Genomic DNA, 20,510 nt, shown 5'->3' with positions numbered 1-20,510 from the left:
AATATTATCCGCACTTTGATACATGAAAATTTGCTCGAAAGAGCATACATAAAGTTCGGCAGCACAACGACTCTATGAGTAGTGTAATCACTTAAACATGGAGTCGGCAGTACATAACATGGATCATTTAGCGTAATACTGACGAAAGATGTGGCTTGTTCCTCATACGGTGAGACCTATATAGAAAGTAGTAGAGCAAGTCCTATCAGTAGAGATGACGATGACACTCAATCATCGAGCTGACGTATCAGGAGTTCAGCCAGTTCATCCGCCTCTTGGGTGATTACCTCTACCCTTTGCTCGACTCGTACAGCCCTTGCTTCGGCCGTAAAAAGTTGAAGCTTGAGGCTGATAATTGCTTCCTCGAGAGGGCGTAGGTAGTCTGTATCACCCTTCTGAACCGTACGTGGATCTGATGGGGCTTTCGATAGGTGGGGTGCACTACGTGCCTCCTCTACGTCCTTCTCTTCATCTAATTCCTGGTCAGATTCGTTATATTCGTAATCAGTTACCACATATTCTTCCTGTTCCACTTCAGATCCAACGTTGCTTGCTGCCCATTGTCCTTACTCGGGGTCATCTTCACTCATTCCTTGGTTTACCAAGACTTGGTGAAACTAAATGCCCTGATGCTCTTCTTCCATGGTGACTGTGAGGGGGAACACGTAATGAGGTATATGAATAAGCTATTATTAATCCTAAAATATTCTTAGTTGTTATGAAATTGGGTTAATGTATTCTTCTTGATTAACAATAGGGTATGCCTTGGGTTTACTGACCATCACGATTGTTCCAGGGCATGTGATAGTTGTATTACGAAGAAATGTAGTTGATCACGCTACATTCATCCCTAATACAACTGTGAACAGTCCTGGCTTAACCGGGATGTCAGGTTCTCCCAATCGTCTTATTTGATTTGTTATTATGTTCATTTTTCTAAGCCGCACAAATAAGAGTGTTTATTAGTGTATTTTATTTGTTTTGTTCAGAGTTATTTAGTCCCTCTATGGGTTTATAGTTGCATATCAATGTGTGGTTAGATATGCTAGTTCACTAAAAACAGTGCTCTGATACCAACCTGTCACACCCCTGAACCAGCCGGCGGAAACGTCCGAGGGCTTGTGTGACATAAATTGAAATATCATCACAATGAATATATATGAAACATAACACATGCATCACCAACCATTACATAGTACAACTGGCATTGTTTACATCAAGTACAAGGTTTACATTACATGATTCCAAAATATAAAGTGTTTGGTGATTAGTAACTACAAAAGAAACTTTCAAGACACTGGATGCCTCCTTGTCTAACGATTACCTGAGAATACAAGTTATTTTGAAAACGGTCAACATATATAATGTTGGTGAGTTCATAAGTGTGTTTTATGTAAAGTAGTTTATGTCATTGGTAAAACCCAGAAAATCCGATATTTTCTGTAATAAAACTTTTCTTGAAAATGTTGTGATGATCCTGTAAGTATATGCGTGAATGATTTCAAAACATGAATAAATAAGAAGTTTTGCATTATAGTTTTTGAAAGGATAATTGAGTAAGATAGGTTTCCCCGGAAAACCCGATGTCTTCCGAATAAAAAGTTATGATTGTTTTTGTTTTATTGAATCGTTACATCGAAAGATTATGATTTCCCTTGATTAATGGTTTTCCTTTGATTAATGATTTCCCTAAATTAATGATTTCCCTTGATTAATGATTTCCTTTGATTAATGATTTCCCCTGATTAATGATGTCGGATTTCTACGTGAGTCGTTATAACCATGCATGATAATGACTAGTTCGTCTGTCTTGGTATTCTACTGAACACCGAAATTTGATCTTAAGACTTTGTCACCCTAGACCGGCCGAGTCTAACTGTAGCGAACAGCTTAGGTGTGGGGGAGTCACCCCCGTATAGATCTATACACAAACTCTCGCTCTCCCTCCAGGAGACTTTGATTACAACTACAGACTACGACCGACATTTATTGGTGTCACCCGTTATTACTCACTCAATCCACATGAATTTGATTAACCTTGATTAATGATCTAATTTTATTTTACTTGAAGAGAAGGTAAGCCTAACAGGCGAGGAGAAGAGGACTACTTGGCCCTACTAATTTCGTATGTTATTTAAGGCTGTCGGGTACACGAAAGCGCGTTGGTACATTTCACATATGATTTATTAGGACCTTACTAGTAATGCTAATGGGCCACTGAGGCCCAATAGCATGTAAAACCCATTGAAGGTCCCTTAAGCATGTAATTGGGTCACAAGAGGCCCAATAACATGTATTATTTATGTTGCGCCCAAAAGCCATGTTAACGAGTCACGAAGGCCCATTAAGCATGATTAGAATCTCTCAAGCCCAACCATTTGAACGTTTACTTGTTTTGTATATAATTAATGTTACGAGTCGTTTAATCGATGTGTCGTATAAATCACGAGTTTGTTTTATAACGATTTATAGATTTATAAAAATAATTATTTTTCTATTTACAACCCATAAGTTATAAAGTTTTGTATATTTTGACCCAATTATTATTATTATCAACATAATTGACCAAAACCATTAGTTTGACCTATTCAACCCCTTATTTTGAAAAGTTGGCAATTTTTGCCCTTTTTATAAAAAAAATGACATCTTTGACCCAAACACTTATTTAAATAATGTTTTAAGCCCAAGAATAAATTTTTGAAAGTTTCAACCCTTTAGTTAAAAGATTTGCATTTTAGTCCACCTTTTTCGCAAATTTTACACTTTTTACCCAAAATCCAAAATTTTTGCATTTTCAATCTTTTTTAACAAATATGATCATTTTAAACCCCAGAAATAGATTCATTTACCTTTCTACCCACTGTTTTGAGAAATTTACCATTTCAACCCCCTTAAATCCATTTTTTTCGTAACTTTGGGCCTATGGGCTGAAAAGCCCAAAATTTAGCCCAATAAGCCACAAATTTCATTTTTAGTCCTTTGAAAAACATAATGTTCATAGAAATTTCCATTTTAACTGTTTTGGCATTTTGAACCTTGTAAAAACCGTAAATGACAACTTTTTCCCAAACTTTTGTTTATTTGACAAAAATAGTCCAATAATGAGTTTTATGTTGTAGTGTATTATTTTAAAGCTTGTATATTAATTTATCTTGACATGTTAAGTGAAATATGACCTAGATCACATATTTTTCCTTCTTGAACTATAGATCTCGAAATATCTTTCATTTTTAGCACATATATATCACAAAAACACAAGAAATCACACATATCATACAAATACACATAGATATTCACATTTTACTTGCATTCTCCCCCATAAAACATATGAAAACCGAAAATAGAGGGGTATAAACTCACCTTGCTTTGTTGCTCACGGTTTTGAAGAAAGAAATGACGAAAATTTGGTCCTAGCAAGCCTTCTTAGGTGGATCTCGATCTTAGGGGTTTCTAGGATGATGATCATGAGTTTATATGAGCTGAGAAGAGAATTTTGATAAAACAAAGAATCTAGATCATGGATCCAAGCATCAACTTACCTAGTATGATGATTTTTGTGGACAATCCTACTTGTAATGCCCAAGATCTTCGAATTTTGATGAAGGAGAGGAGAAGTTGTTGTGAGTTCTTGAGAGAAAACTTTACGTGGATTGTGTGTGTGTGTGTGTTCTTCTGTTGCCGAGAGTAGTAGATAAAGAGAGAGGAGGTGAGAGATGAGGTGACATGCATGGGAGTATGAGCTTGGTGCATGGGTTTCCAATGGATAATTATGAGGTGTCTTGCCCTCATAATTCTACATTTCTCTCTTTTTTTTGTCTTCTACTTGGGCCGAGAGAGAGAGGAGGAAAGAAAGGATTTGGGCCTTAGTGTTTGAGTTTCGAAATGTGAAGCCTAACTTGATAGTTTTCGGTCAATTGGGCCTCTAAGGCGTCTCACGGCCCATATGACTTAAAAGGTTAGGTTTTATGGCCCATAATAATCAAATTAGGTTAGTTATGGCCCAATAAGGCCCATTAAAGGTAAACCAATCTATTTTAGGCCCATTATGGCCCAAAAGTCAAGTTTCATGAAAGTGGGTTGAATTTCAAGCACAACATGAATTAGGGTTTACGGGTTTACAGTAGATAATGTTTACAAGAGTACATAATTTCCTAGCTAGAATGCTAGTTGTGACAGTCAGACACAATAGACGTTGGCACCCCATGCCGAGCTAGCACCTCTCGAACGTAAATCTCGACCAACATCTCTGCAGAAGAGTTCTCACTAATGGCTAAGAAGTGAGCACTCTTCGTCAAACGATCCACTATCACCCAGATAGTGTCAACACCCCTCGCAGTCCTCGGTAGCTTTGTAATGAAATCCATAGTAATCTGCTCCCACTTCCATAGGGTAACCTCCAGAGGCTGCAACTTTCCATGAGGGCTTTGGTGCTCAGCCTTGACCTTCTGGTAGCTCAAACATCGCTCCACAAACCATGCCACATCTTTCTTCATACATGGTCACTAATAATTATGTTTCAAGTCGAGATACATCTTGGTAGCCCCTGGGTGGATGGAAAATCTCGATTTGTGAGCCTCCTCCATCAAAATCCGCCAGGCCTCACCCGCATATGGAACCCATACCCGCCCATGAAGAGTCAAAATCCCTCGACTGTCCATATAAAATGCCAAAATATGACCAATCACCCGTTCACTTTTCCGATTTTCCTCTTTTATGGCCTCCGACTGCACTTCCTTGATGATCTTTAGGACTGGAGTCATCACGATCATCCTCATACACACATACCTATTCGGGGCACCTGCCGCCCTCCGACTCAAGGCATCAACCACCACATTGGACTTACCCGGATGATATAAAATCTCGAAGTCATAGTTTGTCACTACATCCAACCACCTCCTTTGCATCATATTCAAGTTAGGCTCATCCATAAGGTATCTCAGACTCTTATGGTTCGCGTAGATGTTACACCGAACACCATAGAGATAGTGGCGCCAAATCTTGAGGTTGAAGACCACCACCCCTAAATCCAGATCATGAATGAGATATCTCGCTTCCTGAGGCTTCAGCTGCCTCGAAGCATATGCTATCACATGTCCTATCTACATCAACACAACACCCAATCCTGCAATGGATGCATCACAGTAGACCACAAAATCCTCAACTCCCTCAGGGAGGGCAAGTACTGGCGCCTTACACAGTCTCTGGCGAAGAGTCTCAAACAATGCATGCTGCTCAGGCCCCCAACAAAAAGCAACATCCTTCCTTGTCAACTTGGTGAGAGGAACAACAATCTTGGAGAAGTCTCTAATGAATCTACGATAATAACCTGCCAATCAGAGGAAGATTTGAATCTCAGATGGAGATCTCGAAACTTCCCACTGCATCACCACCTTTATCTTGGCTGGGTCGACCAAGATACCGTTCTGATTGATGAGGTTTCCAAAAAACTGAATCTCGCGTAACCAGAAGTCACACTTGGAGAACTTGGCATAAAGCCTCTCCATGCTCAAAACCCCAAGAATCTCTCGTAGATGCTTCTCATTTCGTTCTCTACTCTTAGAATATACAAGAATATCATCGATAAAAATGATCACTGATCGATCTAGCATGGGTATACACACCCGATTCATGAGGTCCATGAAGGCCACCGGTGCGTTGGTGAGCCCAAAATTCATCACCACAAACTCATAATGCCCATAGCGAGTTCGAAAGGCCGTCTTATAAATATCCTCCTCCCGAACCCTCATCTGATGATAGTCGGACATCAAATCGATATTGGAAAACCAAGATCCCCCTTGAAGTTGGTCAAAAAGATCATCAATCCTCGACAAAGGGTAACCGTTTTTAACCGTCAACTTGTTTAGTTCCAGATAATCAATGTACATCCGATGCGAACCATCCTTCTTCCCGACAAAAAGGATCGGGGCACCCCAAGGAGAACTGCTCGACCTAATAAACCCTTTTCTAACAACTCCTACAGCTGAGAGATTAACTCCTGCATCTTAGGAGGTGCAAGATGGGATGGTGCCTTGGCAATCGGCACCACACCCGAAATAAGATCGATCTGGAACTCCACTTGACTCTGAGGAGGCACACCCGGTAACTCCTCGGGAAAAACATCGGGAAAGTCACATACCACCGGAACATCAGAAACAGAGGTTGATCGCTTCTTCTCAACCTGAGTATCCACTACATATGCCAGGTAACCCATACATCCATGCTGCAAACTCTGCCTTGCCCTGGCGGCAGAACAGAAAGATGATCCCGACCTAGTACCCTCGCCATAAATAGTCAGCACTCCCCCACTAGGGTCTCGAACTGTCACCAGCTGACGCTCACAGTCAGTCAGAGTCCCAAACTATCTCAACCAATCCATACCCACGATCACACAAACATCTCCCATCACGATAGGGATGAGGTCTATCGAATATCGAGCACCGAATATCTCTAATACACAACCTCGGTAGACATCAGTAGTAGAAACGAGACACTCGCCAGGCATCGAGACTCTCAAGGGCCTGCTCAAAGTTTCTCGCGGATTACTAAAACCGCAAAAAAATGATGACGACACAAACGATCGACTCGCACTCGAGTCAAACAGCACAAGCGTAGGCACATAATTCACAAGAAAAGTACCTACACAATTGATAATATAAGCAACATAAATAAATCAATAGAAATATAAAGAAAACATACCAAAAACGATGTTTGGAGCTGTGCGGGCCTCCTCTGCTGTCAACTGAAATGCTTTGCCCTGAACCCTCAGTGCCTCAGCCTTCCCCTGCCGGCCATCAGTGATACGCAGGGTCGCTGGGGCCAGAGTCTGAACTGCCCTATATGCAAGCTGAGGACAATCTGCCTTCACGTGGCCCGTATGGTTGCAGTTGAAACAAAGCCGAAATCCATTGGGGAAATCCCTAGCCATATTCCCCTCCTTGCCACACAGGTAACAAGCTGACCCGGACCGATAAGGTCCTTTTCCGCACTTCCCGCAAGTGCGGACCTTCTGGCCTCCAACTCTCTAATTAGCGGACTTGGCTCACTTAGTCACTGGCTACGACTGCACTGGCCTCCTGTCTCTTCTCTGGGTCTCCCTCTCCTCCCTAGCCTAGGTCTCCATCTCGATCTCTCTCCTCCTGGCATTAGTCTGCAACTCAGCCAATGTCCTGTACGTGGTGTTCGCCACAAAATCCCTAATGTCCCTCCTCAGAATACTCAAATATCGAGTCACATAGGCCTACTCCGTGGATACTTGCTCAGGTCAGAACAAAGCACTCTCATGGAACATCCTGGTGATCTCAGTCACCATCTCTGTCTTCTGCTTGAGAGACAGGAACTCCTGGGCCAACCTTTCCCGCTCAACTGTGGGTAAAACTCATCCCTGATCATCACAGTAAACCTCTCCCAAGTCATCACAACATGCTCTGCAAGCGTGTAGTTAGCTGTCACAAAATTCCACCAGTCCTTCGCTCCCAAACGAAGCAGGTTCAATGCAAAGCGAACCCTCAAATTCTCCAGACAGGAGCAGGTATAGAAACATCTCTCAACTTCATAGATCCATCTCATAGCGACAATCAGATACTGGGTCCCATCAAACTCGGGTGGCTTCATGTTGGTGGACTCCCGATACCACAACGAATCAACCCTATAGTCTTGTAGCGACAAGAGCTATAGTGGTTGCGACAGCAGCCTTAGTGATAGCGGCATAATGCTCATCAAAAGTCTCAATCAACGTGGTCTTGACAGACCCAAACATCTCCAGGATAGCCTCTCTGATTGCTGCGGCCACCTCCACGACAACAATCCTGCGGATTTCATCATCACTGGCACTCAGCCTCTCGGGGTCTCTAGAGCCTGAACCTCGGGTAACCACCATACTAAATCACATAGGAAAATTATCAACAATCAGGCTAAAGCGCATTTACCAATACTCACACCCTTACAAGATCTTTAGTCCCTAGAGGTTATTCCTCGAGCCGCGTACGGATCCTGTACTTCCAGTAGTATGAGCCCAATACTACCTTCCATACCAACCTGTATTTGTCTCGAGTCGTACCCTCAAAACCCTAAGTTGTAGGGACTCTAACTCCTCACATCAGTTAAGAACTAGCCATGTAGGTTCCTTGGAACCACTACTAAGCATCTAGACACTAACTCTAGACTGCTCCCCAGCACTGCTCCGCCTGAGACCTCCATTGTCCTTGCCATTTGCTTCGCGTATGCCAATTGTACATAGTAAGAGACTCAATAGACATTCGAATAAATGATCCTACCTTAAATCTACAACCAAACAAGGAACAAGAAGAAAGGCTAAATCAGGCATTCTAAGGCTATACAATCCTAACTATGTAGAACTATGTAGCATACATTAAGCAAATAGAAAAGACAGATTCAATATCACAAGAATGAACTCCTAGGCTAAGGCATCACAAATCAGGAAACAATTCACACTAACTCTGCAAGATTCCTTAGCTTACCTCTAGCTAGCATACAGTTCTATCATCTCATAATATAAACATATCTGCTTTGCACTACTCAAGGTATAAATTGAGGTATTTTGGGAAACTGCCGCTCGAGCGCTGGTTGATTGTACACATTGCTTCTCTGGGGTTTTCCTCCTATAAAAGTCTTTACTCCTTGTTAAGTTCTTAAAATCTTTCAGATCCTTAGTTTGAGTTTGGAATCACCCAGAGGTTCATCCATATCCCTCAAACAAGGGTTCTGATACCAAACTGTAACACCTCAAATTTTAGACCAATTTTTCATTATTAAGTTACCAAAAATCATAGTTTGACAACCAAGTTACCAAATATATGATTATCCCAAAACAACAAGTATCATAATTATCAGAGTTCTTAAACGTGTCATGGTAATAAATTCCCCAATGATTGTGTACAATCAGACCTTCGCCTTCCCGCGGTCATGTGAAGTACCTGCCACATATAAATCAACAACTGTAAGCACACAACTTAGTGAGTTCCCCTAGATACCACATATAACACAACATAAATAAACAACTATGGGTTATCCGCAACCCTGGGGACTATTGTGACATCCCCATTTTTACGGCCAAAAAAGACCGATTTGTTTATGCTTTATTTTGAAAATTAGAGTATCTTTTAAAGAAATATGTTGCGGAATTTTTTTCCAAAAAAACATGATAAATATGTTATCAAAGCATTTCCGAAGAAATGTATTTTACTCCTTTTAAAACGTTGGGATGTCATCGTTAATACAAAACATAAGCATAAACAGACCTTACATTCATTTACACTAGTGATCTACATCTCCTTAATCTCTCAGTGTAATGTAGCTTCATATCGATACATGTGATACAAATAAACTGAGTGAGTCAGGTTGGGAAACCTGGTGAATACATAGGGATTTAAATCCCACAATGCTATATCATATATATATTTTTGAACTCACAAGTATACAATTTCACCATGTATAAACAACTCTTACCCCACCATGTCAATCCTCTCAATGACACTGTCCATACTCTCGGATCTAAAATTTACCTTCTTACTTAATCCATACTCTTGGATATAATCCATGCTCTTGGATCAATAACTGTGCCCATTCCATACTCTCGGACTAGGGACAATTATCTATGTCTAAATCCATACTCCCGGATTAATGACAAATAACTATGTCCTATCCATACTCTCGAACTAAGGACAACTGACTATGTCTTTATCCATGCTCCTAGATTAATGAAAAATGGCTGTGCCTAATCTATACTCTCGGACTAGGGATGAATGACTATGTCTAATCCAGGATCCCGAATCAATGACATAATTTAGAGTTCTATTCTCTATGTATATCTCACTCGTACTCATAAGAAGATACTACCCAATATTCCTCATAATTAATTTAGGTTTACTCTTTATCCTAATTCCTCATATATTATCAGGTATGCTCTTTAACACGTATTTCAGGCAACATCAAATATTTCAAACATAAACATATATTTAATACTTCAATCAATACTTGTACTAAAATCATATTCATGAAAGGGACTATGCACTCACTTGTTAAAGTGATGATTCCAAACTCAGACAACGCTTCGCTTCTTAACAATATAATTTCCTTCGACGAAACCTAGTATTATTACCACTAGATTTTAGTCTACTATTTACCGTGACTAATTATTAGTCTTAACATTATTATTATTATATAAGCGTTTAAAAATATTTTCCAACCATTATGTACAGACAGGGGCCAAACATAAAACACCGGAGGGTAGGACCATTTTGGCATATAGCACTTCTGAAATCCAATAACCCTATGCGGGCCTTTAAACCAGATTCCCCGTACTGCGAGTAGTTAAAAAGATATTATAACGACACTTATATAAGTCATAATAATAGCCCAAATATTTATTATAAGTTCATAATAACAATACTAATTTTAAATATAAGCTATATTTAAAATAGGGTAAGCATAACTTACTTACAAGGGAGTTTTATCTAGGAGCCGGACTCTGCAGGGGCAGAACTTAGTCGTTGAATCTTTCTAAGAAAGATTCTTGCAGCGCTTCGGCGCTCACCTTACTATACTAAAACTACAGAAAGAGGAGTCGAATCACGAGGGACCGAAATGCTCGGGGAATAAGAAGAGATACAGTTTTGAATCAAGAGAATGGTGCAAGAAATATGAGAGCCTAGAGGCTCTTATTTATAGTAATTGAATTTTCAAAAACCACCCTCTATATTTACTTAAATGACTAAATACCCCTTTATAATACTATTTTAAATAGATTTAATGATATTTGTACTAAACTAATGTCGAAAGTACTCAACACTAGTTTTATAACGACCGCATCGTCAATACCTTTCTAATGATATATACATATGTATACGTATTTATGATTTACACTTTATTTTAATACGTAAAAGTGCTATTAAAAATTATAACTCGTTCATACAAACTCCGTTTTTGACGTTCGTTATATCCACGTGTATCTATCGACGAGATCTACAACTTTCGTTTAGACTCCGTCGGCTAATTTTGAATATATATTTTTGTCCATTTTTTTATAAAATTAAACGATTGTGCTAAAATCATAGCTCTCTCGTACGGACTCCATTTTTGACATTCTTTTTCTCAAAATTCCTTTATTAAGGAGTACTACGATTTTATTTTTGGTCGCATCATCTAAAATTCAACCATTCTATTCGTAGCTTTTTTACGTCATACATTCGTTGTGCGCGGCTGACTTTTATATCTTATAAAAATCATATCTAATTCATACGGAGTCGGATTTCTACGAAATTTATATTTCCGGGATCGGGAAGACGTGTACTTTCTATATATATATATATATATATATATATATATATATATATATATATATATATATATATATATATATATATATATATATATGTTTTGACGCACTTATTTTTACGATTTACGGACGATTCGACTGATTTTTCCTATTTTATTATATTATAATAAACATGAAACATATAATATTCACATAATTCTTCTTTATTAAATCAAATAGGTTACAATTGTTGACCATAACTATTACTTTGGTTAAGATTATTTATCCTAGATAACAAAAAAAAAATCATTTTTAACGCTTATTATTGAATAGCCCGAATCTATGGATGTTACAACTATCAGCAGTCCAAGTGAGCTAACAGCACGCCCGATGAGTCATCAGCAACCCTGGTTGGCTATCAGCAGCCTCAGTCACATATAATTATCATAATATAACATAACAGCTAGACCCAAGTGGTCATCATAAATACAACTATCCTACCATACAGGTAAGAGTAAGTGAGGAACTCATATGATACTAACGACACGTAAACCTAGCACCCAAACTGCCGGATCTAGAGAACATCTCTTTTGGAGTTTCATGCCATACTTCATCAACTTTCAATTTCCCATGAGAATCAAAGTCTTCAAAGTTTGTAACAATACTTATATGGTTGTTTTAACATCCGTAGAGAGCTCCCTGGTTTCAAGTACAGACATGATGTGGTTCGGGATGTTCTCTTTGATTCTTGTCGGCGTGTTGTATTTCTGCGAAGAAAGAAGCGCCAGTGAACTTTTTGAAGGACCCGCGGGATGGAAGGTCCACACTTAGACCGGCTGACATTTTGGTATTTGGATGGATAGGAGGGAAGCATGCATGCATGGATCTTACTGGGGTCTCTCCTCTCGTTGGTTTGGGGAGCGGGGGTTTCACAGCAGGGCATGCCACTTTGAAAGCCGCTGCGTGCAAAGTGGTAAAGCACGAAAGTGCATGTATAGAAAATCAACATGTGTTTGTACCTTTTGCATTCGATACATTTGGTTTCTCGCACCAGAGGCGGTGGAGCTCCTCAACAGAGTCCAACAGGTCATGCATTCTAATGTCATATCTCCTAGATCCACAAATGTTGTTTTCAAACGAATTGGTTTTGCCATCTAGAAAGGGCTAGCGACGCAGCTTGTTACCCGTTTGCCTTCAATCGATATGTATTGAACTATTTTAATCAGTATTTACAATTATATTAACTAAAAAAAATATTACTAAGTTCTTGCAAAATGATCTTTGGTGGGTTAAAATTAGGGATGTAAGTGAGCCGAGCTACTCGCGAGCTACTCGGGATCGACTCGTTAAAAGCTCGACTCGAGATTGAATTAAACGAGCCCGAGCCGAGCTCGAGCCTAAATATGAGGCTCGTTTATTAAACGAGCTCGAGCCGAGCTTCAGTTAGTGGGCTCGCGATCCTAAATGAGCCTAAACGAGCCTATATATATATTTATATATATATATATATATATATATATATATATATATATATATATATATATATATATATATATATATATATATATAGAGAGAGAGAGAGAGAGAGAGAGGCTCGTTTAAGCTCGTTTAGGCTCGCGAGCTCACTAAATTGTTCACGAGCCGAGCTCGAGCTTCATTTTAAGGCTCGAATCGAGCTCGAGCTTCTTCAAAATTAAACGAGCCAAGCTCGAGCTTGGTTAGGCTCGGGCTCGGCTCGGCTCGTTTACACCCCTACTTAAAATGATTTTAGTTTATTCAAACAATAATGCTTCCTTTGCTAAACTCGTAGTTTTGACTATTTATTTCAGAATATATTTAATAAAAACCCAACACGTACTAACGTAGGGCGGCGATTCATCTTCGTCAATGTCACACGAATTGTCGGTCGAAGATATTAGTGACGACACACGCTTTAGCGACAACACCAAGCGTGTCCGACCTGATGTCGCCGTTAAAGCCCGCATCACCGCTAAAGGTGACTTTTCTTGTTATGAGCTATAGAAAAACTAAGTCGCATAAGATTTACTATTAGTAAACTTGAATTATTGGTACTTTGGATGAAATGTAATAGTTAATGTAAGTCTTTTGGCAAACATGAATTTAATGTAATTGTTTTTTCATAAACTATCCATAAGAATTGGGGTTTTTTTTTCAACATAAAAAAAATTAATAAATATGGCGGCTTTTGTTATTTTAGACAAATTTCATATAATATTTGTGCTTTAAAAAAAGTCTTGCTACTTTGGAAACAAATAGGGTGACTAATTAGTCACCTGGTATTATTTTCATGACTTTAAAACTTGCATCGTACTACAATTCTACTTTGGAAACATATTAGATCACGTAGACACTTTGTGTTGTTTTGATATTTGAAGGTGCATTTGGAAACTATTGAGAACCTGATTGAGCTCAGTTAAAGATAGAAGGACCAAAACCGCATGCTTGCTGGGAAGTTGTACGGCGCTCAGGATACAATACGCCAAAATACTTTATATATAGAAAAGGATGCACAGTGTGGTCGTCATAACTACCACTCTCTCTCTCTCTCTCTCTCTCTCTCTCTCTCTCTCTTCTAGATATTTTTCGTTGGGTATTTCTCCTATTTAGAACTTGGATTAGGGTTACGTTTTAGTGTTCATTAGCCGTATATTAAGAGTTGAAGCAACCTTTGCTAGTTCATCATGTAAGTTTCATCGTTTTGTCAAAATTTTGTGCTAGGTATAAGTCATCAAACGTTTTGTGGTTCAAAGTCATTGAAGAGATTTTATATTTAGTTTGTTTGTTATTTGTGGTTCTTGGCTTACATTAACGTTCTGTGTGTTTAACGATTTCAGTTGGATACGTTTCTTGAAGGATATCTACGTTCTTGGGTTGAATCTTGATACCAGAAGTGCAATTGTTGAGAAAATACAAGTGATTTCGGAGTCGAAGCATACACTCATCTCTGAAATTTGACACCCTCGTTAGGAATTTGATAAGAACTGCGCTCAATATAAGGTATTAACTATTAACATGCAACATTTGCGTTATTGGTTCATGTTTTTATGTTTATGAGTTTCTTTTCTTTTACGTTCAAATTAGTGGCGAATCTGCTGATTTTGTTTAACGTACTTAAGAGATTTCTGTTTGTAGATAGGATTTTGATTTTACGGATAACCCCTTTCATATATGATGTAATGAATTTTCGTCTTCACAGAGAATCTTCCAAGGTGCTGGAACGAATTGCTAAGACTACGGATATGGCACATTTAGCCGGAATGGACGCAATTACTCTAACAAAACTGATTCTAGATGCACATACCAGAGCTGCGGAGCATTCAGACACATGCGAAGATCTTTTCAGACGTGTAAAATTTGTTGGAAATCTGCTTGTTGAGCTAAGAGTACGTGATCTAAACGTTTCGGCAATAAGAAAACCTTTGGTGGACTTAGAGGAGGCGCTCCGCAGGACATATCTCCTTGTAGCTAAAAACCAAGAACACAATTATGCCTATAAATTTGCCTTGGGGTGGAAAATTAACAGAAAATTCAAAAAAGCCCTCAAAGAAATTGACACGATTATTAGTATCATAACACTGATATTTTTTGTAGACTATAACCGGCCACCTCAGGTACTGTTTCTTGGTTCTGACATTTACCTTAATTTTGTTAAGTTTTTTTTTTTGGTATATGTTTATGATTATAAATCTATAATTTGTTTGTTTATTATAGATCACCAATTCCACAGACAAGGATATACCATTACAAGAAGGTTATTATAGGGATAAAGTTGATGATGGAAAAGTGAATCAGAACGTGTCAGGCGATGATTTAGAAAGTCCAGTTGATGATGGCGAATTGAATTGTAATGTGTCAGAAGAAGATGTACGAGAAAGGCGCTAAAGCGACTATATTCCTTCTGATTTACATGGGCACTTTGTTGGAGTTTTAGATAGGTACTATCTCAAGGATTATAGAGGCTACCTATAAATTATTATCGGGTGATTTCATATTATATTTGCGGGTACACCATTATGTGTGAAAACTTAGTGCATAAAGGAGAATTTGGTATATATTTTTCTTAAAAATCAAAATATTATATTTATACAATCTAATTTCAAAAAATCAAATTTATCTTTGATAAACTTTTAAAATATTCTAATTTTTTGAAATATTAATATTTTTGTTTTAATTATGTCATGATGTCTAGTTAGACATCCCTCATAGTCTTGAAACATTTTCGAAGTTTAAAATATTTAAAATTTATTAGAAATTCTTTGATTTTTAAAAAAATTCTTTATAAACCATAATACTATTTTCAGGTCTGATCTAAATTGTGGATGTGACATCACACATAGTCTTTTCTTTCCCTTCACTTTCATGTATATATTTAACAAAATATCTTTGTACCAATATTTTGGTTACTATCAAGTTCAACGATCCAAAATACTTGCAATATTCTTTGGCATCGTGTTAACTACTGCAATATTAACCCAATAGAGTCGCATATTATTCAACATACCTTATATATAATGTATCTTTGAAACCGTCTTCAAGGGTTCTAGTTTGTATATGGACACCTTGTTTCTAACACCACATCCACATTGTTCAACGCACCTTATTTCTATCAATTTATTTGATTAAGTTAACACTTGATTTTAAGTCAACATACCTTCTTCCGAGTAGGGTCTTGGGCTTCTTTATTCAATCTTCCTAGAAAGGTCATGAACTCTTTTATCCAATCTTTCTAGATGAGTTATAGACTTCTGATAAAACATTCCCACTTCCCCGAATGGGTCTGTCATGGTCATTACATATACAAATACAACCACTTCCCCAACTGGGTCTGTCATGCTCATTACATATACATGTACAACTAACATATAAAATGTGTTAGTGTAACTCATGACCTTATTAGTCTTTATTCAACTAAGTAGACCAACTAAGTAGACCGAGTAACGGGCTGACATAACAATCGCGTATCAACATATAATACTATACTAGTTACTTACTGTCATATCATAGCAGCAAAAACCTATGTTCTTCATTAATATTATTAATACGAACTAGCTATGAAATAAAGATTGGCCCGTCAAGACAGTCAGGAGGCAGGACCATTTTGGCATATAGTTTTTCGAAATCCAATAACCAGACCAACGTTTTTATCTTAGGCACCACTCTCGTAACTAGCTCAATTATAACCAGAATTAATGACTAATCTTACACTTATGATGTTCATAACAACGAGTATGTATATTCTCTATATCAAGTTACAGTTAAGCATAAGAAGGGGTAACATACCTGACTGAAGTTTAACTCGAAATGTTGCGAACGTAAGCTCCAATAATCTCCTTCTTGTAATGAATCCTTCCAACGGTTCAAGCATTTTACTAACGATATATCATAGCAAAATAACCAATCAACAGGAAGAGATTTTGAGAGAGAGAGAGAGAGATTAAAAGAGAAAGATTGACAAACAATGAAGAATGAATAACTTAACCATCCTATATATAGGTAGGAAATTCCATCGATGTGTCACACCTAGACAAGGGACACGTCACGTCCCTGCATCGGAGCCAGTCCCATCGTTTGTTTTAAATATTGTCTGGGATAAGTCGATTGTTGGACCCATTTTGACCGGATAATGTGTAAAATAGTAAGAACAAGAAGTTAAACTGTTATGAAAATGATGAACAAAGGGAGATGAGTAATCTGCATATCAATAGAAAGAGATTAGCATGACAATACAACAAGTGCAAGAACTCTAGTGTTGGGAGAGGTTTCCCTCCCTACTCAATCTAAATAGACAAAGACTACATCTTAATGAACTCAAATAAATGACTACTCACCCTCTATATATATGGAGAGAAGTACCATCTAGAAAATAAAAGGGTATATAATAACTTAACTATCACTCAACATTGTAGAGCATTTTTTGTGCTCCAACAATCTCCCCCTAAAGGCTTGGAAATTGTGAGGGATAAAAATCCAGTGAGTAGATTATGTCTGAAAAAGAAGGTTCAATGTCGAAAGCTGAAATATCTTCGACTTCAAGAAGTACGAGAAAATCATAAAGCACCCATAAAATCATCAATAGATACTGCTTAAAGTATGAAACATCCTATGTCGAGTCTGAATGATAAATAATCTAATATCCGACACAAATCTAGTAAAGCCATAAATTTGATAAGTGATTATCAAAAATCAGTACCACATCACATCACTAAATGAGATCATCATATTCAGAATTCTCGAAAATCCAAATCACTACTGGTCTGAATAATTAATAATCAGGATTCAAGACCAATTTAGCGAGGCCAAAATTTGATAGTGGTGACCAAAAGTCAATGCCACATCCATCACTAAATAAAATCACCATCTTCAGAAGTCTCAAAAAACCAAACACAAAAAACATGTAAAAATCAGATCTGGATGCTCATAACATTCTCCCCTATTTTTGATCGAGAATGCAATGAAGATTAGGAATAAACAAGTAAGAGAATCTCAGATATAAGGAGCTTTGCATGCTCCCTCTAAATCTGAGAAGGTTCTCGATAAACAAGACGAAAAGTATATTAATATTTCCAATATCGAGTCCGAATGATAAATAATCTAATATCTGGTTCAAGTCTATTAAATCCAAAAATTTGATCAGTGATTATCAAAAATCACTACCACATCGCATCACTAAATGAAATCATCATCTCCAAAAGTCTAAAAAATCCAAGCTCACTGATGGTCTAAATAATAAATAATTTGGATTCGGGACAAATTTAGTGAGGCCAAAATTTTGATCAGTGATGACCAAAAATCTGTGCCACATCAATCACTAAATAAAATCTCCATCTTTAGATGCCTCGAAAACCTAAACATAGACATCATGTAAATATCGGATATGGATGCTGATAACATTCTCCTATATTTTTGATCAACAAAGCAATGAAGATCATGAATAAGAATGTAAGAGAATCTCGGATATAAGGAGCTTCAAATGCTCTCCATAAAACGAAGAAGGGTCTTGATAAACAAGACGAAAAGTATACTAAGATTTCCAAGGTCATCGGTAGTCGGTTGATTATGCTAATGTACTTGTTTAAATAACTATAAATTAACTTAAAAAATAAATATGGATAAACTTAAGAAAATGACCGATGACAAAGAAATTGATAAAGAAGATCGTAATTTCCTTGGATTAGCAGTATACTACTAGAGATTCATCCAGGATTTCTCCAAGATCGCAGTCCCTTGGACGAAGTTGACAAAGAAGAACATCACTTTTCGGTGGGGGCATGTGCAGCAGGCTACATTTGAGATTCTGAGACAAAAGTTGTGTGAGGCACCGATATTGACCCTACCCGAGGGTGTGGATGACTTTGTATACCTATTGAGATGCCTCGATTATGGGCTTAGGAACATTACTTATGTATAGGGGCCATATGATTACGTACGCTTCAAAGAAGTTAAAGCCTCATGAGGCGAATTATCCTACTTATGATGTGGAGTTGAGTGTTGTGGTTTTCACCCTCAAGATTTGGCGGCAGAACTTGTATGGGGTCTGGTGTACCATCTATATGAATCATAAGAGTTTGAGATATTTGATGGATCAGCCGAAACTGAACATGAGGCCGTGCAGATGGTTAGATGTGGTGAAAGATTATCATTGTGAGATTCTGTATCATCCTAGGAAGGCCAACATAGTGTCCAATTCCTTGAGTAGCAAGGCGACTAGTGCCCATATCAGGGACCTATGCTTGAGGATGAGTATCACTTCACCACTATTGGATTTGATCAAAGAGACGCGAATTGAGGGGTTAAAGGAAGATAAATTGGAAGAGAAATAAGATCATGGGTTAGATTTCTACATTTATATGAGATAGTTGGGCTTTGTTAACTCAGTGCGACAGAGTGTGTGTTTCGGTTTCTGGTGGGGTTCGGCAGAAACTATTGGAAGACGCACACAAGTCAAAGTGTTCAATTCATCTGGGTGCTATAAACATGTACAGAGATCTGAGACTGAGCTACTGGTGGACCTGTATCAAGAGGGAGATAGTTTGGTATGTGGAGTGGTGCTTGACTTGCGGGATAGTCAAGGATGAACATCAGAGATCCCACAGAAAGATGCAGCAGTTGGACATCCCCATGTGGAAATGAGAGGATATCACTATGGATTTCATCATGAAGTTTCCAAGGATGAAATGTGGGGTTGATTCGATCTGGGTTATTATCGACATGTTGACCAAGAGCACCCACTTCATCTCGATTTAGGAGAGTTCATCTGCCAAGAAGTTAGCTGAGATTTACATCAAGGAGGTGGTTGCATGACATGGAGTTTCGTTCATTGTTGTTTATGAATGTGATATTCGTTTCACTTCCAGGTTTTGGAGGAAGTTTCATGAGGAGTCGGGTACTCGACTACTCTTCAGCAACACTTACCACCCACATACGAATGGTTAGAGTGAACGAACCATTCAGACTCTCGAGGATACACTTCGTGCATGTGTGTCGGATTTTGAAGGGAGCTGGGATACTTACCTTCTTTTAGGTGAGTTCTCCTACGACAACAACTATCACTCTAGCATTAGTACGCCTCACTTTCAGTTGCTTTATGGGAGAAAGTGTAGGACCCCGATCTGTTGGGATGAGGTTGGTCATCAAGTGATGGGGAGTTGTAACATCCCGTTTTGAATAGAGTTATTAAATAATAAATCAGGAACCCCGGGAAGTAATTATTTTGATTATTTTATATTATTAGAGCTTAAAATTTAATAATAATTATTGGAATGTAGTTTCGGGGGTTAAAGAATGATATTGGACTTAATCTGAAAGGATCTTGAATGACTAGGGTTAAAAGAGTAAATTCTGGACCTATGTTGAAAGGAATTGTTGAGTGAGGGGCTGTGGTGTAAATTACGTACTAGATTTGAAAAGATTCTTGAAGCCAGGGTAGAAATGGTAACATTTGGATTTAAATTGAAAGAAAGAATGATGGAGGGGCTGATCTTGTAATTATGGGAAAATGTCTATGAGGGGCGTGGTATTTAGCCGTTCCCCATCCGGTAACCCTAACCCTAGTCACGACTTGTGCAGCCGCCACCCCACTCCCTTTCCACTCTCCTTCTCCAACCGCCGCCATCTGAAGAATCGTCGGACGTCGGGGTCGCCGGAAGAAGCCGCCACGACCGTTGTTGTTTCGGGGAGGACCAATCGAGGGTGTTGGTCGAGCCTCGTCGCTGCCACT

The 20,510-nt window shown here is 38.3% G+C and overlaps 2 protein-coding genes across 2 annotated transcripts; one reads left to right on the top strand and one right to left on the bottom strand.

Annotated features, from left to right (window-relative positions):
• Window positions 1-6,358: 6,358 nt before the first annotated feature.
• On the bottom strand, window positions 6,359-6,925 carry LOC145106333 (uncharacterized). The gene is made up of 2 exons (XM_079043337.1): window positions 6,697-6,925; window positions 6,359-6,636 (listed from the first exon to the last, which is right to left on the bottom strand). The coding sequence occupies exons 1-2, from the start codon at window positions 6,923-6,925 to the stop codon at window positions 6,359-6,361; spliced, it is 507 nt and encodes a 168-aa protein (XP_078899463.1).
• Window positions 6,926-14,532: 7,607 nt separating this feature from the next.
• On the top strand, window positions 14,533-15,175 carry LOC145106332 (protein MID1-COMPLEMENTING ACTIVITY 1-like). The gene is made up of 2 exons (XM_079043336.1): window positions 14,533-14,904; window positions 15,005-15,175. Exons 1-2 carry the CDS (start codon window positions 14,533-14,535, stop codon window positions 15,173-15,175), a joined length of 543 nt encoding a protein of 180 aa, XP_078899462.1.
• Window positions 15,176-20,510: the final 5,335 nt, after the last annotated feature.

This window comes from Lactuca virosa, chromosome 4 (genome assembly GCF_052849685.1).
Source record: "Lactuca virosa cultivar CGN04683 chromosome 4, Lactuca_virosa_CGN04683_v6, whole genome shotgun sequence".
NCBI classification, from domain to species: domain Eukaryota; kingdom Viridiplantae; phylum Streptophyta; class Magnoliopsida; order Asterales; family Asteraceae; genus Lactuca; species Lactuca virosa.
Note: the sequence above shows the minus strand (reverse complement) of the source record. Positions and strands in the feature narration are given on the sequence as shown.

Bases quoted from the DNA above. Each gene is read 5' to 3' on its own strand.
- LOC145106333 (XM_079043337.1), bottom strand. From the start codon at position 6,925: ATGGCTAGGGATTTCCCCAATGGATTTCGGCTTTGTTTCAACTGCAAC. The intron at 6,637-6,696 runs GTATGTTTTCTT...TCAATTGTGTAG, and splicing joins AGCTCCAAACATCGTTTTTG to GTACTTTTCTTGTGAATTAT.
- LOC145106332 (XM_079043336.1), top strand. From the start codon at position 14,533: ATGGCACATTTAGCCGGAATGGACGCAATTACTCTAACAAAACTGATT. The intron at 14,905-15,004 runs GTACTGTTTCTT...TGTTTATTATAG, and splicing joins ACTATAACCGGCCACCTCAG to ATCACCAATTCCACAGACAA.